This window comes from Fistularia commersonii, chromosome 10, assembly GCF_037954325.1.
Source record: "Fistularia commersonii isolate RoL2024-O1a breed Wild chromosome 10, RoL_Fcom_v1.0, whole genome shotgun sequence".
Lineage (NCBI taxonomy): Eukaryota > Metazoa > Chordata > Actinopteri > Syngnathiformes > Fistulariidae > Fistularia > Fistularia commersonii.
Window position 1 is genome coordinate 2,901,807 of NC_141293.1, and position 23,958 is coordinate 2,925,764.

The 23,958-nt window shown below is 49.8% G+C and overlaps 1 protein-coding gene across 1 annotated transcript in view; it reads left to right on the forward strand.

Moving 5' to 3' along the window:
* The window catches only part of col11a1b (collagen, type XI, alpha 1b), a 51,989-nt gene extending 31,555 nt beyond the window's left edge, over positions 1 to 20,434 (forward strand). Inside the window, exons 32-67 of the mRNA XM_086153254.1 lie at positions 754 to 807; positions 1,118 to 1,162; positions 1,257 to 1,310; positions 1,387 to 1,431; positions 1,601 to 1,654; positions 1,757 to 1,810; positions 2,130 to 2,183; positions 2,332 to 2,439; positions 2,562 to 2,651; positions 3,964 to 4,017; positions 4,773 to 4,880; positions 5,188 to 5,295; positions 5,413 to 5,466; positions 5,579 to 5,632; positions 8,450 to 8,557; positions 10,768 to 10,821; positions 11,313 to 11,366; positions 11,493 to 11,546; positions 11,670 to 11,723; positions 12,128 to 12,235; positions 12,322 to 12,375; positions 12,464 to 12,517; positions 12,813 to 12,866; positions 14,195 to 14,248; positions 14,878 to 14,985; positions 15,091 to 15,144; positions 16,177 to 16,230; positions 16,358 to 16,465; positions 16,621 to 16,674; positions 16,764 to 16,799; positions 16,883 to 16,936; positions 17,311 to 17,569; positions 18,248 to 18,360; positions 18,870 to 18,938; positions 19,020 to 19,253; positions 20,057 to 20,434. Of these exons, the coding sequence (XP_086009380.1) occupies positions 754 to 807; positions 1,118 to 1,162; positions 1,257 to 1,310; positions 1,387 to 1,431; positions 1,601 to 1,654; positions 1,757 to 1,810; positions 2,130 to 2,183; positions 2,332 to 2,439; positions 2,562 to 2,651; positions 3,964 to 4,017; positions 4,773 to 4,880; positions 5,188 to 5,295; positions 5,413 to 5,466; positions 5,579 to 5,632; positions 8,450 to 8,557; positions 10,768 to 10,821; positions 11,313 to 11,366; positions 11,493 to 11,546; positions 11,670 to 11,723; positions 12,128 to 12,235; positions 12,322 to 12,375; positions 12,464 to 12,517; positions 12,813 to 12,866; positions 14,195 to 14,248; positions 14,878 to 14,985; positions 15,091 to 15,144; positions 16,177 to 16,230; positions 16,358 to 16,465; positions 16,621 to 16,674; positions 16,764 to 16,799; positions 16,883 to 16,936; positions 17,311 to 17,569; positions 18,248 to 18,360; positions 18,870 to 18,938; positions 19,020 to 19,253; positions 20,057 to 20,203 (2,874 nt within the window). The 3' untranslated portion in view covers positions 20,204 to 20,434. The remainder of the gene's footprint in view (positions 1 to 753; positions 808 to 1,117; positions 1,163 to 1,256; positions 1,311 to 1,386; positions 1,432 to 1,600; positions 1,655 to 1,756; positions 1,811 to 2,129; positions 2,184 to 2,331; positions 2,440 to 2,561; positions 2,652 to 3,963; positions 4,018 to 4,772; positions 4,881 to 5,187; positions 5,296 to 5,412; positions 5,467 to 5,578; positions 5,633 to 8,449; positions 8,558 to 10,767; positions 10,822 to 11,312; positions 11,367 to 11,492; positions 11,547 to 11,669; positions 11,724 to 12,127; positions 12,236 to 12,321; positions 12,376 to 12,463; positions 12,518 to 12,812; positions 12,867 to 14,194; positions 14,249 to 14,877; positions 14,986 to 15,090; positions 15,145 to 16,176; positions 16,231 to 16,357; positions 16,466 to 16,620; positions 16,675 to 16,763; positions 16,800 to 16,882; positions 16,937 to 17,310; positions 17,570 to 18,247; positions 18,361 to 18,869; positions 18,939 to 19,019; positions 19,254 to 20,056) is intronic.
* Positions 20,435 to 23,958: the final 3,524 nt, after the last annotated feature.

A 23,958-nucleotide genomic window follows, 5' to 3' on the forward strand; every position in this document is an offset into this window, starting at 1 on the left:
CGGTTCCTCTCTGCTGCTGTCAGCAGTGACAGCCTGGCAGGGATATGATTGGCCAGATCCCACCCCCTCAGGAGAGTCCCCGGCTCTGCCCGTTAGCGTCAGCAGGAACCGAGCACTCGCAAGCAAATAGAGGAACAAATTGTCAGGGGGGGGGGCAGGGGGAATGAGAATGGGAGCTTCAGCCAGGATCCATCTGCTACCTGGACTTGGTATCTCACTTTACTCTTCGAAGTTAAAGGTGGAGGCTGTGTGACAGGGTTTTAACAAACATGGAGGGGTCGGATGTCCAGGTGGAGGAGATGGAATCATCTGCAAACATCACGCCCCATGGAGATCCCTGTCCGATATATATATATTTAGACGCGTCAAGGTGTCTCAGTGCCGACCGCTACTAGCTACTCAAGCTACTTATTGATGATCTGTGATTCCCTCGTATTGATGACCCTCGTGTCAGAGCCTCTTTTATATTCGGAGGGTAAACCACTGGGCGATCGGGGGTTTTGTGACGGAAGGATAGACGCCTCAGAGGAGACAAACCTTGGTAGGAGCTGGAATCAGGGTTGGTTAGAACCTCTGAAATTCTCAGTGTATGAAGTACCAAAAAGCACTGTACTGTTTTATTTGGAAACGCCCAGTGATCTTAAGAAATGATTTTAACGATCTGGACGCTCTGCAGAAGGGCGTCCCCGACTCGCGCGCCTCCTCTTCCCCGTCTTCTGCTTGGGTCACGCCCGGTCTGCTTGTGTCTTGCAGGGATCCAACGGCTTCCCCGGCTTCCCGGGAGCAAACGGCGAGAAAGGAGCGAGGGTAAGACGCCGCTTGGAAATACACCAGTTAGAGCATGGCTTGAAAACCGCTAATACGGCGTTGTGATGACGACACAGCGAGAGTATGATGGACGCAGAGGCAGCGCTAACAGTGACGTGTTAATAGCTGAGATGATACAAGAATAGTTTTGAAATTCCTAATGGGAATAACAATGGTGGACCCCTGGCCTAATGGGCCCCCAAGAAGAAGAAGAAGAAGCTACAATCGCCGGCTCGGTCCCCCGTCCCCAGCGTCTGTGGCTGCCGCTATGCTAGCAACGCTAACATGACGCCCGTTTTTCTCCTTCCAGGGTATCGCGGGCAAATCCGGGCCGAGAGGTCAACGCGGCCCCACGGTAAGCCAACTTCTCGCAACTTTACGACCGCCGGTCGGAGTGGATGTTTCCTGTCCCCCGCCGAGGATCTGAGACTTGTTTTTTTTGCTCGCAGGGTCCGCGCGGTGGACGCGGCGCCCGGGGCCCGACCGGGAAACCTGGAGCCAAGGTAGGAACCGCCGCCGCCGCCGAGGGACACCCGCACACATCAGGTCTGGTTTAATCATCTCCAATCTCCTCCTCAGGGCACCTCCGGCAACGACGGCCCCCCAGGGCCTCCAGGAGAGAGGGTCAGTGCCACCCCGCCGTGATAAGTACTCGCAGCTAAAATGTGGTCGTGTTATAAGTGAAAGAACAGGATTCAGTAATTACACTGGAATTACTACAGCGTTATTACTCTGTGATTACCGTGTAATTACCGTGTGTGTGATTTTGTCTCCCCGGTTAAAAAAAACAAAGGGACCCCAAGGGCCGCAGGGACCTGTCGGCTTCCCGGGACCCAAAGGACCGAACGTAAGTCAGAAAATGTTAAAAAAGAAGCGTCTCTCTCCGATCATTGATGCGCTCCGTTTTCCAGATGTTTAGATCTTCATGAATGTTCTCGTCCCTCGGCAGGGCCCCCCAGGGAAGGACGGACTGCCCGGTCACCCGGGACAGAGAGGAGAAACCGTGAGTGGGGCCGATCAAATATTTTTTAAAAAGTTAAAAAAAAAAAAAAAGAAATTGACTTGTTTTTCCTGGAGCTCCTCAAACGTTCTCATCATGGAAGGAAAGGGAAACCATTTTTAGAGTTTTTTTTCCTGTCCAGTTATTCCTTTTCGAAACGATCGTACCGCTTGTAACCACGTCACGCGGCCATTTTCCGGATATTCCGATTTTCCGCTCCTGTGTCCGTTCGGACTTCCTGCCGTCGTCGCTCGTACTTCCTGTTCGCTCGTGCTACTACAAAGCAACGCACGCTCAATGCCACGATGTCTGTCTGCTTCAGGGGTTCCAAGGAAAGACGGGACCTCCGGGGCCTGGAGGGGTGGTGGGACCACAGGTAGGTAGTGTGTGTGTGCGTGTGTTAGCATGATGCTAACAGCTAACAACACTATCGGTGGAATGTTGTGGGAGAAAGAAAACAGCGTCAACCTTCGCCGAGGCTTCTGGCGGTCGTTGAAGGCGTCGCCCGTCCGTATCCCTCGCAGGGTCCAACCGGAGACGTCGGTCCCAGTGGCGAGCGAGGACACCCGGGCTCCCCGGGCCCCCCCGGAGAGCAGGGTTTACCCGGAGCTGCTGGAAAAGAAGGAGGAAAGGTAGCTATTTTGCCACAATTACGCCCGGCTAAAGCGTTAGCTCATGCGTCATCATAAGCCTTTTCCTTCTTCACCCCGACGTCGACTCAAGAATCAAAACCCGACCATTCATTTTTCCGCAGGGCGATCCGGGTCCCCAGGGCGGCGGCGGCAAGCCGGGTCCCGCGGGCCTGAGGGGCTTCCAGGGAGCTAGGGGTCTTCCAGGCGCAATGGTGAGGCTCACCAGCTGCAGAACACACACACATAGAATAAGTGGCTATCACGCTAACTTCCAAATGTTAGCTCGTGCTGCCTTCAGGGCCCGCTGATTCACCCCTTCCCTGTTTTTCCGATTTTTCGAGGGGGTCGAGGGGGTTCACTGTCCTTAAAGAACGGCTCATAATTCCAACCCTCCGGTAAAGATTCTTCCACGTGCAGGAAGAATCCACAAATTTAAAGCGCTTTCATTTGAAAACAGATAAACATGTCAGAGGCGCCTCCAAAGACCCGCCCGAGGTGGGGAGGGGGGGTCGCTCCGAGGACGACCGTCCAGGGAGAACCCAGCAGCCCGGGCTCAGGGTTTAACGCACCCTTCTGCATGTCAATACATACACACACACACACACACACAAACACGCGCAGATTTGTCCAATCTCTCAGCTTGGAGTCTCGAGGCACAGTCGCAATACAAGAGTCAATAAATTATGTTTTTGTTTGTGTGTGTGAGAGTGTGTGTGTGTGTGAGAAATTTGGGCGGGGGGGGGGGGTCAGAGTGTGTGTTTGGCAGCGCCCACTGGCTCGGTCGGAGCTTGTAAATTAGTTATTATAATGAAAGGCTTTACTGTGTCTGCTCAACTGTGTTTTTCGTACACAACCTCCTCCTCCTCCTTGTCCTCCTCCTGTTGCCGTGAGTCAGCACCAGCGTTTTGTTTTGAAAAACAAATAAAACAAACATATAAATTAAAAAAAGGGTCATCATCCCAGCGCCATGATGGGTCTCTGCCCTCCCAACTGCTCGTAACTCATGTCCTTTAAGGCAATTTTTTTTTTCTTTTCCTTTCAATTATTTATTCAACAGTCTTTTCTCCCCTGTTTTTTGACTCCCTGAATGTATTGCCCCCCCCCCCCCCGATAGATTTTGTGAATTAGCATTTAAAAATTTAAAATTGCGTCGTGACTCCTTTTTGCAAGAATAAGAGCTATTGTTGCTATCGTTAGCATTGCTACGCCGGTCTTTTTCCCAATTCGATGCTAACGCCTGTTTAGCAAACGGCTCATTAGCAACCCGAGCTACTGTCGCTATTTCACCAGCAGATGAGAAGCAGGTAGAGGCTCGGCGAGGAAGTCGCTAAAAGTCGGTCCGAAGAAAGAATGAATGAATGATCATTTCAAATGTTATCATATGCGAACACAGTATCTTCACCCATGGGATCATTGCAGTCCCATTATTTCCCGCTGTTGAACACACACACACACACACACACACACACGCACACATTTGACAGGTGTCATTGCGGCTAACCCGGTTGTGCTTTCTGTTTTCAGGGTCCAGCTGGCTTGAAGGGAGGAGAAGGGCCCCAGGGCCCCCCTGGCCCTATCGTAAGTAGCCTTGTTGCTATGGTTACCCCTCTGCCAGGGAAACCGCTGTTGAAAAAAAAACAAACGCAGAGAAAGACAAGTGGATTGTGCTTTTTTTGGAGGAGGGGGAAAGTAATCGGATACAATTAGGACCTGCAGGATGGTGAATACAGACCTACTGTTCTTATTTTTATTATTGGCATTATAATTACCATTATTAACATCATCGTCCTCATTATCATAGTTATCATGATTTCATTATCATCAGTGATATTATCCTTGAAATTAATATTGTTGTAGTTTTATCACTATTATCATCAACATTATTATACCTCAACATCATCATTAACATACTTATGAACTTTTCCTCATGTCATTATTCTTATTATAACTATTACTATCGTCAGCATTATCATCATTACTATTATATTTATCATTATAATATTATTCTTTTCATGAGCGTCATGAGCAACCCAACTTACACACTCAGTCACATACATATGGATCAACTGCAAATATGTATATATATGTGTATATAGATATATATATACAAAACAATCTTTATGTATGCATTACATTAGCATATATATGGACAATAACAGCAGGAATCGATGAAATATGTTCTTTGGCCAAATTCATCAGTAAAAAGCGTAGCTCATTGTTGTGTGTTGAAGAGCGGATTTCAATTCACATACATTGTGGCGTCATTTCCTTTTTTTTTTTTTTGTAATTTTGGAGCATTTCTGAAGCCTAATGCTCCTTCTTTCTCCTGACAGGGTTCCCCTGGAGAGAGAGGCGCTGCCGGGCCCGGAGGCCCCATTGGTCTGACGGGACGCAACGGCCCCCAGGGCCCGCCTGGGCCCGCCGGAGAGAAGGGTGCACCCGTGAGTTAAAAAATTTAAAAAGTAATACAGTGATATTAGTAATAACTGTGTAATAGCATGATAATAAGGCGATGCCGATGTGTTGTCATCATTAAATCACGCTCGGTCATATATTATAAGTATTAATTGACAGAAATTGATATAAGCCGCTGCCATTTGACGGTAACAACTGCCAGCGCTACAACACTGTAATAATCCTTTATTGATTTATCCCTACTTGGATTGGATCCGCTAAATAAATCATCTTTTACGAGGCCGTTATTGGAGCCGTCAATATGTGATAAGCGATGACTTTCCGACGTTCCAGGGAGAGAAAGGTCCGATGGGTCCCGCCGGCCGCGACGGTATTCAGGGCCCCGTCGGCCTGCCCGGATCCGCCGGCCCCCAGGGGCCCCCCGGAGAGGACGGGGACAAGGTGAGCCAAGAGTAAAAAAGAAAAAAAAAGCGGCTTTTACACCAAAACCGTTTGGATCAATAAGTGTTTTTTTGCGGATTCTCTCTGGGCCGCCATTAAAAGAGGTTTGTGTTGCAGGGGGAAGTCGGAGGACCCGGACAGAAGGGAAGCAAAGGAGACAAGGGCGAGCTGGTGAGGAGGCCGTGTGTGTGTGTGTGTGTGTGTTTGTGTGTGTGTACGCTTAACACACACTCGTGTCGTGTATCCCATTGGTTTGGGTATTTAAAGTGTGTGTGTGTTCCAGGGTCCCCCCGGTCCCAGTGGTCTTCAAGGTGTGGTGGGCGCTCCTGGTCCAGCTGTGAGTATCTGAAGGCAGCCTACACACACACACACACACACACACACACACACACACACACACACACTCCTATCAGCCTTTCACAGAATATCGGCCCTCCAACTTCAGCAAACATCTGACTCGACCGCCGCCTCGGGAAGTTTCGGACGCTTCCTCCGGTTAATGCTGACACTCCGGGTCCTCTTTATTAGCGCAATTATCGCGCTAGCGTTTACGGCGGCGGCCCGCGCGCTCAGCGCAATCAAGGATCGGAGGGCGCCGTCGTCACGGCAATTAGCTTAATTGAACGTGCGTGCCTCCGGTTACAAGCCCGCCTCACAAAACCGCCGCGTCGTTTCCATATCCGACCTCACGCGGCGCCGGCTAGCATGAAACCCCGGCCCCGCTCCGCTGCTCATCCCTCTCATTAGCCAAACAGGAAAACTCCCGTAGCATGCATTAGCCCCCGGCGTCGCCCGCCAGCCCTGCCGGGACGCTGCGTCGTAGCACATAGGAAAACTAATAATCCCGTTCCGCGGCGGCGTTGGCGGACGTCCACGGCTTCCAAAAAAGCGAGAACTTCTTGCACGCGAACGCTCCGAAACATCTTCTACAAAGCGACGATCCTTTTTTTCTGCTGAATCACACGGACTCCCGTTACATCAGCCGCATTTGAATTTTAAAAACTAATTTCTCCATGAAGTTAGTTCTCCGGCTCGGGGAAACTTCTGGAAGTCGTCAGCATTATTCTAGTGCAATCACTTAAAATCACTCCGGGTGATTAAAGGAGCGGTGTGACATTTTTTGGAGAGTTTTTGGAGCCAGACATCAGGACCATAAATACCGAGCCGCGGCGCTTCGGGTTAGCTTAGCTTTGTGCAGACTAGGTTGAAACCGTCAAGCCCGCGCTAGGATGGAAGCTAAGCTAACTCTGGAAGTGAAATCGTCCGACCCATTTAGCCTGCGTCACATTAGCTTCTTTGTTGTAAGGTTGAAAGCTGCCGGTTGAATTCCCGCCCCGTCCTATCTGCCACCAAATTGGACACCAAACTCCAAGTTGCTCCCGACGGTCCGGTGAGCACATTGCAAATTAAAGGCCACCTCATCGCACCTTCCTGTTTTCCCCAAATGCGTCCAATTCCCCGGCGTAGTCTTCAACGAGCGCTCTCAAGTGCTGACATTCGTTTGAACCTGAAACTCCCAAGTTTGTCAGCACTTCACTTCCCCCGCCTCCCTCGCCCCCCATTTCAATCCTCTGTAGTCCTCTGCGTCCGCCGCTTCAAAGATGGAGTCAGCATCTTTGGCGTGCTGTTTACCATAATCCCGTGGCTCAACTCCGGCAGAGCTTCGCCGCCCCGTGCCTCCGCCGGAGCCGCCGCGGTGACGAAACGCCTCCGCATCGCAGCGTGGTCCCTTGGAACGTGGCGGACAGGTGATGGGAGTCCAACTGCGGACGGCTTTCGGGTCCGGCCGGTCCGAACGGCGTTTCTAGACGCATGGAAGGGGTTTAACTCGAACTAGCAGGTGTTGTCAGGGCTCCGAACTTCAGTGACACGGCAGCTGAAGTTTTCATTTGTGTAATTACATTGTTATAATGGGATAATAGCAGAAAAAAGTTTTTTTTTTTGTTTTTTTATTTGACATTTTCTGCAGGGCGAGACTATTTTTCTCCGTGTCACTGAAAGTTCAAATTTTAAAATTCACCAGGAGGCTGATATTCGTCGAGATTCTCGCCGGTCCCTTTTTTTTTTTTTTTTTTTTTAATGCCGCAAGACCTTTCGCGGCGGCCACCGGTTTCCTCCGGAGGTCACCGGAGGTCACGAGTCCCGCCAAATCCGAGAGCACGTTAGCTCGAACCGGCGTCGACGTTAGCAGCATACAGTGACCGTCCTCGGCGCAGCAGGTGGCGCTCCAGTAGGTGCCGAGTCATTCCCAAGCCCCCCTTTTCCTCAGCCGCGCAGAGCGTCCACTTCCTCACGTCGAATTGTGATTCTCGCCGCGGCTGCCCCCCCCAGGACATCAGTTTGACGGCAAATGTAGGTGACGGCTGACTTTGCCATTCCCTTTGATGTCGGCTATTCAGTGGAAGGCGGCGGCAGCCGGAGTCTGACTCCTTCTCCGGATTCCACTCACCCCCGTATCTTTAAGGGAAAACTTTTATATTTTATGAACTTATTCATTAGGAGAGCAAAGATGGCGCCACCAGATTCTGGTTAAGTAGCTAACTCCCATACTAAAGACCGAAAGGAACCAAAAGAACAACAATTCACCGCACATCGTTTTCACTCTTTCATCAACGAGAAGAGGGTACGCGTAATTCATCCCTCCATTGACTAAAGCATCCAATTCACGTGCCGACGGCAGCGTTCTGAAAGGATATCTGTGCGCTCCAGGCCAGAAGAAACATCCAGAAGCACAATAGCACACAAGAGATACGGGTATGATTCTGTGATGGACTAAAAGGTGCGCCTGCAAAGAGCCACTTCCTGTCTTACCACGAAAACAGACGTTGGGCGGTGTAAACATGGACAATGGCGATGAACCCAGTGCTTGCACAGGAGTCACTTCCTGGAGTGACCCTGAACTACAAGAGTGCACAAGTCCGAGAGTGCGCACTCGGAGTCACATGTACTCTGAACTGCTCTCATGTAAACAGGGGCCTTAAATAGGTAGATATCTAAGTCCAGTCCATCCATGCATCCATGATCATGACCCTCCGAACGATCTCCACCGCGGACACACCCTATAACCTCGGAAACTATACATTTTGTGTGTGTGGACTCGCATTTTCACTAACCCTCGTGAACTTTGACCCCCCCCCCCCCCCCCCCCCCGCAGGGCAGCGACGGTGAGGCCGGACCCAGAGGACAGCAGGGTATGTTCGGTCAGAAAGGAGACGAAGGCCCCAGGGGGTTCCCAGGTCTACCCGGACCCATCGGACTACAGGTACGTGGACAAGCAAGGATCCGTTCCTTTCCTTCTCTGGGAGCCTCCGCATCGCCTCCGCATCGCCTCCCCTCTGCAAAATGAGCTTCCGTCTCGCCCCTCGAGCCAACACTTACATCATTTACATGACATCAAAACACAGCATCATTTATTAATGCGGCCTCGGATTCTAATCAGGCTTTGTTTCGCTCCCGGGCAAATAATGTCTCTCTCCCCTCAAGGACTTTCCTGAGAATAGATGTAGCTAAAGCGGGAAAGGAATCCATCACCGTTGCTAACATTTTGGACTTGGCGTTTCGCTGCGGTGTTAATGGCGAGAAGCAGGGTAGCGGGGGGCGGCGGTGGGCCGCCATCGGTTTTCCGCTCAGGCTGCATCATTATCATGCAGTAAACCGCTCAGCCAAGGGTGCGCTTGGGCCCAAATGAGCAGCGCTGCTATTTGTTTTGCTAAGCTAATCAATTCACCCCATGGATTCGTGACTCTCGCATGGAGCCGGTGCTAAATGCGAGCGCGGACCCGAGCCGGCCCGTCGTGCCACATCTGACTTCACCACCAACCTGGATATCAAACAGATCCTGGAAAGGAAACCCATAATATACGCACACATGTGCTTCTCCTCGTCTTCTGTTCAACTCCCCTGGCTAAACGTCGCACTTTTAGAATAGCTCCAAGTCAATTATCCCAGGGTTCAGCTTGGACGGAATTAAAAGAGCCCCGTGGGGCACTGGGGCCAGATAACACTGTTATTAAGTGCAATTGGCTTTTAATTGGCCGTAATGCACTTCATGTCCGCTCCTTTAATTATGTTTGGCTAAGCTGTCCTCCGACGGATGCTAACAGGAAGGACCGACTCGGCTCCCGAGCGCAATTATCTGTAGCATTAATGATTTTTTTTTTCCCATACGGGGAATGAATGGGTCTCGGAGCGCGGAAGGGGCGGGCCGAAGCATCGGGAGAGAACGTATCGCTAGTATCCAGACGCTCAGGGGCGGTTGCGCTCGGTTTGATTGCCTCGGGCCTCCGGGTCTACGCTCCTGCGGACAGGTGGAGGTTGGGTGCTCCTCAGCTCCTTCGGATCCATCCAGCTGTATCACCGTTGGCCGTGGACAATTTGGACAATTTGGAACGGCTCATAATCACTGTCCTGTAGAAAACGATCGCTTCTGCTGCCCCGTGAGCAAATACAAACGGGTTAAACGGTAATGGACGCGCATCTCAACATTGAGACACGGTGCTTCTATGCTGCTAGCCGGCGCCCCATCCAACACCATCGTCCAATCAAATTCACAAGACCCCTCTGCTACCCCGTGTTTACATTTGACCTTGTCGCTAGCTTCGGCGACTTTTCAAACCCCAGTAAGAACTTCTATCCAAAGAAGTGTCCCAGGACCAAACTAGCATCTTCTAGATGAAGAGTGTTGCTAGTGTTTGTCCGCTACTGACAAGATCTGGTTACAAATGTACATCATTTAAATTGGGCCTCTGGAGGCCGAAGAGGACGACGTGCGTGCAAAACTGTAGACGAGAACACTTCTGCTAACGTATTAGCGTATGCTTGTCTTCCCGCTGCCGCTGGAAATGTTGCGGAAAGCGATTTTCTAGGAATGAGCGGGAACCCTGTCAAACCCTTACCTTTAAGAGCCTTAAAAACCCTCTGCAAAACGGCACGAGGTCGACGGCAAATGTGCCTCCGCTGCTCGTCAGCAGCCTTTTGGATTCCCGTCGTTCCATAATAACCGCAGAGGGTGGGATGAGGGCGGGCGGGCGGCGGCGGCGGCGGCGAGAGCCAATAACGGCTCCCTCATTTACCTTCCAAAGTTGCATTCCAACTTATTTAGTCAAGCATGATTGAATCCCACATCTGGATAATATGCGCCGCCCGAGCCGCCCCCATTGTTTCCACCTTCCAGGGGACGTAGACGGATGGAGCGCCCACCCTGTAATTTAGAGTTGCTGATTACACCCAGGCCTCCCCTACCCTTTAATTACAAAAGGTGTCCTTTTTGACTAATTGTGTGTTTACACTCGGGAACTCTCGCGCGTTCTCCATCACGTCGCGTCCCGAAGCCAAACCGTTTAACGCCCCGGGCACCTTTTCATGGCGTCTGCGGCCGCCAGACTCCAATCACGCCAGTTTTTTTTTTTTTTTTTTAAATTCTGTTTTTGCCCGCCGTGACCTTTGTCTTCGCTCTGTTTCTCTTCCTTCCAGGGTCTGCCCGGTCCTCCCGGCGAGAAAGGAGAGAACGGAGACGTGGGAGCCATGGTGAGCTACCGGGTCTTCTTTTTTTTTTTTTTTTTTTTAGCATTCCGAGCAAGGCGGCACTTGGGCTTTCGGAGCTCGTACGCGAGCGCTGCTTAGCTTGGGGTGTCACGAGTGTAACCTTTATCGTTGCGTAGCTAAGGGTACCAAGGTCATGCCGCGTGTCTGGTTATTTTCTTTTTTTACCGCATCGGAAATCTCATCGGGTCCATATTTGGCGATAACCCCGATGGCCGGTGCTGCGTTTAGGTACATGTTAAAAAAAAAAAAATGGGTAAAAGTCAAACCTGCTCATGAGCACATACAGAAACATCCAGATCATCAACAGTGTCGATCTGAATAGAGTACGGTCTATTTGGCACTGCTACTGCCATTTCTGAAATCAGTATGCCGACAACAAGCCGATGGTTTTCTGAATAAAGGTGTCACCAAAGTACACCTGTGAGGTACAAGAAGCCTACAAGAGATACTGACCGGCTTTTTCCCGCCCTCAGGGTCCACCCGGTCCTCCCGGCCCCAGAGGTCCCCAGGGTTCCAGTGGAGCCAACGTGAGTTTGTCTTCGCACATTTACTGATACTACCAGGCTTTAACGGTATTTTTTTCCACTTCAAAATACTCGCGAATGCATGAATGCTTTTCCCGTACTCTTCCTGACACCGGCCTCTGTCTTCAGGGAGCTCAAGGTCCTCCAGGAGGAATCGGAACAATGGGCGGCGTCGGAGAGAAGGTACGACGTGAAATTGCGCTCAAGCGTTATTTCGTTCTTCCGTTCTATTTATATTCTTTCAGGTATTTTTGAAAGGTTTGCTTCGTCGCACGCTAACACTCGTTTTTAACCGGGATACAACAGGGAGAATCCGGAGAGGCTGGCAACCCGGGACCACCCGGAGAGCCCGGCACAGGCGTAAGTACACTTTTAAAATAGCAGAATGTTGTTGCCATGGTTACAGAAAGTATTTCTAGACGTGAATTTATGCGTACCGTTAATTCTCTGTGACCAGCTAAAACGTACGAAGAGCGTGGAGGGACGTTTAGTGGTAGCGCATACCTGCGAGGACTTCTAGATAGAACCCTGAGAAAAAAAACAGAAAAACACAACTCAGATTTCCTCAATTCATGACATTTTTATGAAAAAAACATTTAGAATGTCCAAACATCTGTTGTTTATAGCACCTTGAATGTGTGCAGGGGATAGCAGACCTCCCTATGCTAGCATAGCGCCGGAGCATACCAGCAATAACATGTACTAACAACGTCCTTACCGAATTTTTCGCATCCCGTCCTCCTCCTCCTCCTCCTCCCGTCCAGGGCCCGAGAGGAGAGACCGGCGAGAAGGGAGAAAGCGGCCCGCCCGGAGCTGCCGGCCCCGCCGGGGCCCGCGGCCCCCCCGGAGACGACGGCCCCAAGGGGAACCCCGTACGTCAGCCGCTAACGCCCACAGCCGCCTCCCACCCGCCGACGAACTTGTCCGCTCAGACTTTTCGTTATTTGAATCTCCGCAGGGTCCCGTCGGCTTCCCAGGAGACCCGGGTCCACCCGGAGAGCCCGGCGCCGCTGTGAGTCCTGCAAACCCGCGACCCTTTTGCGTCTGTCAGTAGATCGGTTGTCAAATCCAATAACTCATTCATTCTTTGCTCTGACCAGGGAATCGACGGCTTGCCGGGTGACAAGGGAGACGACGGAGATGCTGGTCAACCTGTAAGTTCCTCCAACATCTCACCTTCCTCCTTGCTGGAGTCGGGGGGGTCATGTGTATCCCGTGACGATAACGGCTAAACGGTAGCCGAGTGAGTCCTGACGAAACTCCCAATCGATTAATCCAAAATGGAGTTACAAAGGGTTTCCTGCACGTCAAGAAGAAGAAGAGGGGCAGGGAGCTGATTGGACAGTGGGGTTTGGAGGGGCGGCCCCCCGGCTCCGTGTCCTTGTTAATACCTTTGTGAACCTCAAGACGGCTACATCTCAGCTGACGTTTGATGCTCTCTCTCTCCAGGGACCCCCGGGGCCTTCCGGCGAGGCTGGAGTCCCAGGACCTCCTGGCAAACGGGTGAGCGGATTTAAAAACCTGCGCCGGACGTACGAGCAGCTCCGCCCGATGTCCGCCTTTTTTGTTTTGGAAACAATGTATGTAAGATCCTCGTGTCGAGTCATCGGGGTCGGCCTGGATCGTTCCGTTCAGCCGTCGTAGCGTTTTTATTTTTTACGATTCCTTCCATTTAGGCTAATAATGTTTTACGGTTAGCGATGAATCATGCCATTAACGTGCCATACGGGAGCCGGCGGGATGGGAGGCCTTCATTTTTAAACGCCATCAATCTTTCTCGGCGAGCTCGGACGGCATTCCGTACACTCTGCCGGGGCCGCCCCGCGTTTCCCCGGAGAAATCCCAAAACAAACCCGGCGACTCCGACCCGGAGGAATTCAACGGGCAAGAGGGCTCGGGAGGGTTGAATCGATTCCATTCATTAATTCATGATCTATCTCACTTATCCTGGACTCTGGGGCGCAGAAGGGCGAGGCCTCTCGATTGGCATTCACCCTCTCATCTAAACGCCGAATAGAGGCAGATAAACATTCACCATCTCATTCGCATGAGATATAAACGTACAAATGTTCACGCTCAATCACGTCATGTGGAGACATAGAAACATTCACCCTTTAATTCACACCCCATACGAAGCATACAACGTTCGCCCCCTCGCCCAGATAATGGGAGCTACCACTCGATGTGCTGTACAGGAGAACCACAGCCTTTCACGCTGGACTTGGCAGTTCTAGCCAACTCCGCGTACGGGGGGAGGGGTGGCAGGCGGGGAGAGGGTTATCGGGGGGCAAAAATGAATCCCCAGCTCCGTGTCCACGTTAATAGCTTTGTGATGTCATTTTTTTTTTTTTTTTTTATTAATTCAGCCGGCTCCAAAGTATCTCCAGAAAACACCTCGGGTCACTGCCCGCTGATGCATGTGCCAATTCACCCATTTAGCACACACACATGCACACGCATGCATCCATTAGTGCATACGTGCATGTGTCTGAGGTCAGAACCTCCCTAGGCTGGAGGTGTTTTTGTGTTGTGTGTGTTGGATCATTGTTTTTTTTTATGGTGGGTCACCCCCTTCCCCCCCTTTCACGGTTCTAACCGGAGGCTGTTTTATTGTCAGAGCGCCGACGTGTCCTTTTTTTGAAACGTCGGGGGCAAATTGCTCATATGGACGGCGTCCGGGACCTCCGCAGAGCCCTCTGGCTCTAGAATCAGACAAGGGCAAAGCTTCCGCACGCATCAAACGTGGACTTTTAGGTCCTTTGCCGCGCCGATCTCGCGCTCGACTTTGTCCGAAACTATAAATTCACGTCGTCCCCTCATTTGCTCCTCAGGGAAGCGTTGGACCCACGGGCCAGGAAGGCAGGCAAGGAGAAAAGGGAGCCAAGGTGAGTGACATCATGAATGTTACTTCAAGACATCACAATAGCCGTCATCCAATATGGCCTCCACCAAGAGTCGCATCCACAAGAAGTTTGATGTTTGAAATGACATTTGAAGTGAAATGAAAATCAGCAGTTTGACGTTGGAGGCGGAGCGGTGCGTGGTACAAGTTCTCCCTCGGAGAGATTGGACTGTGGTCCGGGGTTATGGCCAAATTATCTTGAAATAATGTGCCGTTTTTTAGCTAAAACCAGCTCATGATACCCGCCAGAGAAACAACTCCTCTGAACCCCCGATCAGATCCCGTCCCTTCCATAAGCTCCCCCAACGGATCCCGGACACGATGACGCCCGTCACCTGCATTTATCCGTTGACGCCGATAGGAAGGATTAGCGTCGGCGTGATGGAGACAGGACAAAGCCTGTCAGATCCACGCCTAATTAGCTGTCCGAACAATGTAATCCCCTCCCTCCGTCCACACGACTGCTCCGGAATAATCCATCCTGCTCATCGGCGCTGTGATGAATCCCAGAGATTTTCCAAAATTGAACAATACGACGACGACGGGGGGGGGTTGCAACCGTCTATGAGCCCTTCAGACCGTTTCAAGTGACCATCTCCGACTGCTACCCAGGGAGAAGCTGGTGCTGAGGGGCCTGTCGGCAAAACCGGACCCGTGGGACCCCAGGGGCCCCCTGGAAAGTCTGGTGCCGAGGGCCTGCGTGGTATCCCCGGCCCTGTGGTGAGTAGATCTTTGGTTCATATCGCTTGCTCCTCACGACGACGGGAAAGCACCGTTATCTAAACTACGATGCTGTCGCTAAATATTAAATGTCTGTATTCCCAGGGCGAGCAAGGTCTTCCAGGTGCCTCCGGACAAGATGGACCTCCTGGACCTCTCGTAAGAGCCACCCCTCCATACCGTATTCTGTGACTTCAAAACCATAGGCTGCTATTTTGGCAATGTACCCAGTATCTTCTGTGGTAGCCCTCCGGTACCTCCTTAGCCATCAGGTGACACAGTAGGTAGTTTGCGCGAAACGATGCAAAATAGGAATGAAAGTAGCCTGGAAAAAAGAAGTCACGTGCGAACGACTTCTGCCTCGTACTGTGGTCACTATCCCGACTGTCGTAAGTTCATAGCGTTCATAATTTTTGGGTGAAACTCAAACCGGTCACGCTCTACCTCTCCCTGTTAATGTAAGGCCGGTCATGCATGGGTGGTACCATCAGCCACAAGATCTGGCAGAACCCTGGCAGCTCTCTGTCAGTTATAATTTGTCTGGTTCCTGTACAGAGTGTAGAGTTCTCTTGTGGTCCTTTGGAAGCAGCGGGATTCACTGACAGATCCACATCGCTTACTTTGGCTGAACTGGAGATTCAGCAAGTGGCTTTGGAGCTCCTGTTTGTAAACCTCAAAGGAGTTTCATTCCCTGGCTTTAGCTTTGCCATCCAATTTTGGCTTACTAGCGTGACGCTGGGGTCCACGGCGCCGGGATTCTCTCCAACTACCCTCCTCTGTGATCTCCACAGTTTGTTCCAAGCTACACCACCAGCTCCTTGCACACCCATGTAACCGTAAAGAAGCAAACGCATGTGGTCGCAGTACATGAACACATTGAGTGTCTGGAGGGCTTCCCCGAAGAGCTCCGTCGGCTCTGCAAGGCCGGTCTTTTCGTAAATCTGTCGTTGCCACGTCTTGGGGAGTCGATCCTCTGGATGCGTAAGGACAAAAGGCGCTACCGGCTAGCTTGGAGCAGCCACTTGTCGGGTATCTGAAGAGAGCGGCCGAAGAAATTCCCCCTTGCCGGCTAATCAAACCAGTGTACTCACCCAGACCCAGTCGTCGGAGTCGTACTTCTGCATGGACGTCCATTGCTTCGAACTTTCATGAAATACGTGCCACGTCAGTTGTGTCCCCTTTCCCCTGCAGGGACCCCCTGGACTTCCTGGCATGAAAGGTGACTCTGGATCCAAGGGAGAGAAGGTGACGACACTGCTATGACGCTAGCCTCATACCGAAACTCTGGAAACAAAGCCTTTTGTCTGAAACTTGAGTGAGTTGGCACTTTTGTTACACTTAATAAAAACCGGCTTCCTTTTCTTGAATCCAGGGTCACCCTGGTCTGATTGGTCTGATTGGACCCCCTGGAGAACCCGGTGAGAAGGGAGACAGAGGACTGCCTGGACCTCAGGGCACTGCTGGTGGCAAGGGTGATTCTGTAAGTCTTTTACATTCCAGGATTTGTAAAACTTGTCTCGATGTCTGTTTTGCTGTGTTTAAATCGTAACCACTGAGCCACTTAGGCGACCAAACAATCAACACAAACGAGGTTCCCGTTCCTCACATTCCGATGTCCGTCGTTCTTTTTATCAGGGTACAATGGGTCCCCAAGGTCCTCTCGGCCCCCCTGGACCACCTGGTATTCCTGTAAGTTCCGCATCTCGTGCGCCTGCATTTGTGCCCTTTTCATGCTCTTGTAGTGACTACGCTAACCTCAACCTCCCTTCCGCTAACAGGGCGCTCACGGACAGAAAGGCTCCAAGGGATCAACGGTGAGTTGCGCTTTATTTTCGCCGAGTCAGTTCCTGACGGGTCGCACCTCCGCTCAATCCGAAATGCTTTGCCCTCCTGCCAGGGTACCCAAGGCCAGAAGGGAGATCCTGGACTGGTTGGAGCACCCGGACCCCCCGTGAGTATGCCGTTCACTACACAACACTCCCGCGGCCACTGAGGTCACCGGAATCACGCCATGATATTTAGGGTAAAAGGGAACTTAGGATTGGATTTTGACATCACGGATCGTAAGGATTCAGAGACAGGCGGCAGTGTTGAGGCCGTAGCCCGTCCGCCAAAAGCACAAATGAGGCGGCTTAGCAGAGAGGTTTTTTAACCTTGTTCCCACCTCGCACAGCAAGAGCCCAGAGTAGCTTGAGCTTCTGAGTCCTGGCTAGTGGAGATAAGGCTAGGCCAGGGATGCTAACCTCAATCTATACCTGTGAATGAAGCATTATAACTCAAAACAAGGGTTTGCCGTGAGCTTGACTCAGCGACTCCGCGTTGCAGGGACCGCCCGGCGACATCATCCAGCCGCTGCCCATCCAGGAGGTTTCCAGGAAGACCAGGCGGCACGCCGAGATGCAAGGAGACGAGCCGCTGGCGGACTACGGCGCAGACGTGGCCGCGGAGGGGATGGAAGACGTCTTCGGATCCCTCAACAACCTCAAACAGGACATCGAGCGCATGAAGTTCCCGTTGGGTACCCAGGACAACCCGGCCAGGACCTGCAACGACCTGCACCTCAGCCAGCCCGACTTCCCAGACGGTAGGACGGTGGACGACGGCGGGAGTGGTGGCGTGCCGCCACATGATTGGTCCAGGATGAACCCTCCTCTTGTCCAATGACGGCTAGGATGCATTCCAGCCCAAAGATAATGAAAGAATGAACGAATTTGGTCCCTAAAATGTGCTTTTCTAACTACTGCAGCCTCACCACCCGTCAGTAAACACTGAAAATTGAATGTGAAAGTCATTTGAAAATAGAAAATACATTCACACACACACTTATATATCAATAATATTCATTTATTTATTTTTCTTTAAGTTATAAATATTTTTCAGAGTCACTGCTCATTCCCATCCGGTCCCTTTTCTTATAACCTTCTGCAAAAATTGATTTTCAGGCCGTTTCTTGACAGTTTAATCATGGCCTTTAAGAAATAAAATTCAAAGAGATGCCGGAGCCTGCAGATAAAAATCAGCAAAAATGGTTCAATCCGATGAAAAAAGAAAACAAAACGGCAAATTATTGGAAATATTTAGGGTGTGTGCGCGCGTTTGTGTGAGGATTAATCCATTCCAAGCGAGATATAGAACATCCATTCCGATGTTCAGATTTGTTGTGTGCCCCGGTGGACGTTCTCCAAAGTGAAAATCCATCTGGTCCAGGACGGCTCGAGCGTGAAAAACAACGAGTGTTATTTCTTTCCCGGCTCCCTCTCAGGTGAATACTGGATCGATCCCAACCAGGGCTGCACGGGAGACTCCATCAAGGTCTACTGCAACTTCACGGCGGGAGGAGAAACCTGTATCTACCCGGATAAGAAGTCTGCGGGAGTGAGTAGCGCTCAATAGTAGCGTCGGAAGGGGAGCCCATCCTGTCAGCGCTAGCCTTTAGAGATAATAAAGTAAAAATAATGTTTAATAACTGTGTAATAATGCGTAATTACTGTGTCGTCGCGGTTTAAAAACACCGAGATCATTTTTCACGTTGATATACACCGTCTGAAGATGCTACTAGCAAAAACAGCAAAATTGTCCGACGGGGTCAAATAAGCTAAGCGAAGTCTTTCTAATGACTCCTGTGATCGACGCCTCCCGTTCCCGACGGCAGCTGGGATTCGGTTTTCGTGTGCGTTGGACGTTGTCCATCATGGTGTAATAACAGTGTAATAATGGTATAAATGTTATCAATCGTTAGCGTGCTCAGAGTATCGATTTAGAAGACGCAAAAAGCGATGGTTCCCGTTCAGCTGCAAACCTTTCACAAACATGACCACGTTATTACAGGTGTGTTACTGCAAATACCCGTGAAAAGTACTCATTGTTGACTTTTTTTTTTCCAGGTTAGAATTTCCAACTGGCCCAAGGAGTCTCCTGGTTCCTGGTTCAGTGAATTCAAGCGCGGTAAAATTGTGAGTAGCCTCGCGTCATTCTTGCGAGTCGGCCGCGGCTCCTTCATGTTCACTCATCGACGTTTTTTTTTTTTTTTGCAGCTGAACTACGTGGACGCGGCGGAGAGCAGCATCACCATGGTGCAGATGACCTTCCTGAAGCTGCTGAGCTCCTCGGCGCGGCAGAACTTCACCTACATCTGCCACCAGTCCACGGCGTGGTACGACGCCAAGGCCGACAGCTACGACAAGGCGCTGCGCTTCCTGGGCTCCAACGACGAGGAGATGTCCTACGACAACAACCCCTTCATCAAGCCGCTGTCGGACGGCTGCTCGGTAAACTAGATCCATCCATCCTGCCAGCTAGCGAGCCAAAAAGCTAGCCAGATAATAGATAGCTAGCTAGTTAGCTAGCAGGTGAAAGAAAGACCGCAATCTAGCTGGCTATCATGTGTCTAGCTAGAGAGCTAACAAGATGATAGCTAGCTAGCTGGGGAAAGAAAGACCGCAATCAATTGCCTATCATCTATCCAGCTAGAGAGCTAACAAGATGATAGCTAGCTAGCTGGGGAAAGAAAGACCGCAATCAATTGCCTATCATCTATCCAGCTAGAGAGCTAACAAGATGATAGCTAGCTAGCTGGGGAAAGAAAGACCGCAATCAATTGCCTATCATCTATCCAGCTAGAGAGCTAACAAGATGATAGCTAGCTAGCTGGGGAAAGAAAGACCGCAATCAATTGCCTATCATCTATCCAGCTAGAGAGCTAACAAGATGATAGCAATTAGCTGGTGAAAGAAAGACTGCAATCTAGCTGGCTATTATCTACCAAGCTAGCTATCATTCATCTTGCACCCTTCCTATCTATTCATATATATATATAGAGAGAGAGAGAAAGAGATGTAGTTATATCATAATAATAATAGCAAAGAAAAGTATCCCATTTTTTTACAAAAATATTTTTAGTTTCTATCTCCACCCTTGTAGACGCTTTGTTCAATATCGCTGTAATAACATTGTAATAACACTGTTATGAGGGATGTTTTCCCTGCCGCTGTTTGTCCATCTCTCTGTGAACGCCTCGTGGTTTTCAGAGGTCAAAGGTAAATCCCTAACCTTCCCCCTCCGCCGTCGGCAGGTGAAGCAGGGCTACTCCAAGACGGTGATGGAGATCAACACCCCTCGCATCGACCAGCTGCCCGTCATCGACGTCATGCTCAATGACTTCGGGGACTCCAACCAGAGGTTTGGCTTCGAGGTCGGGCCCGTCTGCTTCCTCGGCTAGACGCCGCCCCCCGACCACCACCGACACCACCGCCGCCCGCCCCCTCTCCTCCTCCCCGGCGAAACGACAGGGTCGGGGGTTGCCGTGGTAACGCCCGCACGCTGAAATCCCGACCCCCTCCACCACCTCCTCCCTCCTCCCCCTCCTTCTGTTTCGTTGTATCCCAGAAAATGCGCTCGAGCCCGGAGAGGAAGAGCAACCCCCCCCCCGACCCCCCGACCCCTGCACCCCCTCCAGGCCCTGTCGGGACGCGCAGACCAGGGGATTTACTCCTCGCCCTTGTAGGGCAGAATCACATGACTTTAGGCGAGAACGGCGGGAGCGACATCAGGAAAAGGACATTTGACGCCGTGGCGGACAGCGGAGCACCTCCGGGCAGCAGAGGGAGGACCCCACCCACCCACTCCCACTCCCACTCCCACCCGTCCCCTCCACCCGCCTCCTCTCTGGAAGCTCCAGGTGCTGCTCTGAACACAACCACAGGGGGAGCTTTTTTTTTTTTTTTTTTTTTTTGTCGTTGTTGTCGTTGTTGTTGTGCAGAATATCACAAAACACTCGAAAGGTGCTACAAATTAAAAAAAAAAAAAACCAAAGTGCTCTTTAATAAATCTGTAATTATTATTATTGTTATTATTATTTTGTACAATAATGTTCCTTTTCCAAATCCATCCTTTACGATGATAATTAAAAGAAAGAAAAAAGAATTGCATGTTTCCCAGCTTTCAAATTAAAAGAAAAAAGCCTATAAAAAATTTGATGTCAAGTTTGTTGAGAAATATTATTATTATTATTATTATTATTATTTCAAAGGAGAAAAAAAATCAAATTTGTAAGTATAAAATAATCCTTTTTTGTAAATATTATAACTTGCCATATTTGCTTTTTTTTTTTTAAATGAGAGGAAACGCAAAAACTGGAACTGGCAAAAATCAAAGCATTTTGTGCATTTCTTTTCCTTTCCCACCTCGCCTGACATCAAGCCTCGCAAATAAAATATTAATATAATTATTTCCAGAAAAAGGCCGCCTCTACTTTCCTTGCAGACATCGTTTTCCCCTCTTTGAAAATAAAAGCGGAGCTTGGAAGAAACCTCTCTGCTCCCGTTCTCTCTCCATGTAAATCCCCCGCCAAAATAAATGGTCCTGTTGACTGTTGTAACGGTGACCCCGATGTTTCCGTTGTGCCTTTATTTTGAAAATATTAAAAAAAAAAAAACAACCAAAAAAAAAAAAAAGGGATTCTGAAAAGTTCAGTGTCTGTACTTGTGATTCTGCGCCGCCGTGTCGCCACGACGACGAGAGACTCCCACCCCCCCCCCCCGGCTCTGATTTGACTTTTGGTGGACGGCGTTGTCGCGGCGCCCCCGCCGGCCCCGAGCGGCTCCTCCCCCTGTACCCGCGCTGTGTTCGCATCCAGATGTAAAGCTGAAATAAACCTCTCGCTTTTCACGTGGCAATGCTTTGCATTCACTGCCTTCGGGGAAGATGGGCGCCGCACCAGAACACCGTCCGCAGCCCGCAGGGGCGCCTCTTCGGTTTCACCCTCTTGCAACAACCCGACATCTAACCTGCGAATAAGCAAGATACAATCGTCTCCCTCCATTCAACCCTCAGCCAATCACCTGCCTACATCCAAGCCTCGGCCAATTATGTGTTTCCATTTAAGCCTCTGCTAAGTACCCTCAACCAAGCTTCAGCCAATCCCGCCTCCTTTTAATTCTTCCTTAACATCTCCCTCCATCTAACCCTCGGCCAATCATCTCCCTCCATCTAACCCTTGGCCAATCATCTCTCTATTTAAGCCTCAGCCAATCACCTGCCTCTATGCAACCCTTGGCCAATCATCTACCTCCATCTACTACCTTGTTCAATCATCTCCCTCCATCTAACCCTCGGCCAATCACATGTCTCTATCCAAGCCTCGGCTAATCATCTGTCTCTATTTAAGCCTCTGCTAAGTACCCTCAACCAAGCTTCAGCCAATCACGCCTCCTTCTAATCCTTCCTTAACATCTCCCTCCATCTAGCCCTCAGCCAATCACCTGCCTCCATCTAACCCTCAGCTAAGTTTCAGCCAATCATCTCACCCCATTCAACCCTCAGCCAATCACCTGCCTACATCCAACCTTCGCCCAATCATCTGTCTTAATCCTCGGCTAAGTACCCTCAACCAAGCTCCAGCCAATCATGCCTCCTTCTAATACTCCCTCCATCTAACCCTCAGCCAATCACCTGCCTCCATCTAACCCTCAGCCAATCACCTGCCTCCATCTAACCCTCAGCCAATCACCTGCTTCCTTCTGACCCTCTCCTGCATCCTCTCCTCCGGCACCAACTCCGTTCCTGGTCCCCTCCGTCCTCTGGTCTTCCTCCAGACCTCCTGCCTGGCAGCTCCAGCCTCAGCATCCTTCCACCCAGATCTTCTCCATCCTTCCTCGTCCACGTCCAAACCATCTCAGTGGGACTTTTCTCTCCAGAACATCTAACGCGTTGCCGTCCACAGTACTTCATCATTGGTCACCATTGTATTTATTTATTGGTCTTTTATTGATGTATTATGGAGCCGGGTGGCCTAAATTACAGACGTTTAATAACGCAGTAAAAGAAAAAACTTTAATGGAGAAAAAATAAAATGATAAAGATCTCCAAAGGTGTCAAGATCCCTCAAACGTTGGAGCCCGCTGCCGTACTTGAAGGGATTCTTCAGCGTTGGTCTTCATAGACTTCACAAGTTTTGTTATTTATCCATTAAAATATATAAAATCATGCAACGGACGTGCGCTTCTTCGGTTGCCATGACAACGCCTCACCCGCATCCTCTGTTCGCGTGGCGGCCGAAACCCGACCCGGGTGGAGCAGGTCTGGACCAGCGCTCTTCAAGGAGACCTTCTGCCTCCACAAGGGGGGAAAGAGACCAGGTGGATGAATGAGTGAGGGTTTTTTTGTGTGTAGATAATGTGCGAATGAGTGGATGTCTGTGCGTGTGTGTGTCTGTGTGTATATGTATGTATGTGTGTTAGTATGTATGTGTATATGTGAATGTGTGTATTTATATGTTAATGTATGTATGTGTCTATAAATATGTATTTATGCATGTCTGTATGTGTATAAATGTATATATAGTTGAATGGATATAAATATGTGTGTGTGTGTGTGTGTGTATGTATGGATAGATGGATGGATGGATCTGTGTACGTATGTATCTATGTAAATATGTGTATGTATGTGTCGAAGTATGATGTGCATATATGTGTCTTTATGTATGTATGAATGTAGGTGTGTGTAAGTATATTTGTGTATGAGTATATGTATAAATGCATGTGTGCATGTATGCTTGTATATGTTTATGTATGTGTTTCTGTCTATGTTAGAATACATGTATATGTGTATGTATATAGGCATTTATGTATGTCTGTCTGTATGTATGTATGCATATTTGTGGAAGTGTTATTAATGTATGTATCTATGTGTGTATGTATGAATATTTGTATGCATGTATTTATGAATGCATGAATATATGTATGTAGGCATGTGTATGTATATGTGTGTATGTACGCATTTCTTTGTATATGTGTAGTATGTGTTTTTCTTTGTATGTTTGTATATGTGTGTGTGTGTATGTATGTATGTATGTGTGTGTATTTGTATGTATGTTTTTTTTGTGCATGTATCCATGTGTTTATGTATTTATGCATGTGTGTTTGTGTGTATTTATGTCTATATGTGTATTTATGTGTGTATGTATGTATGTATGAA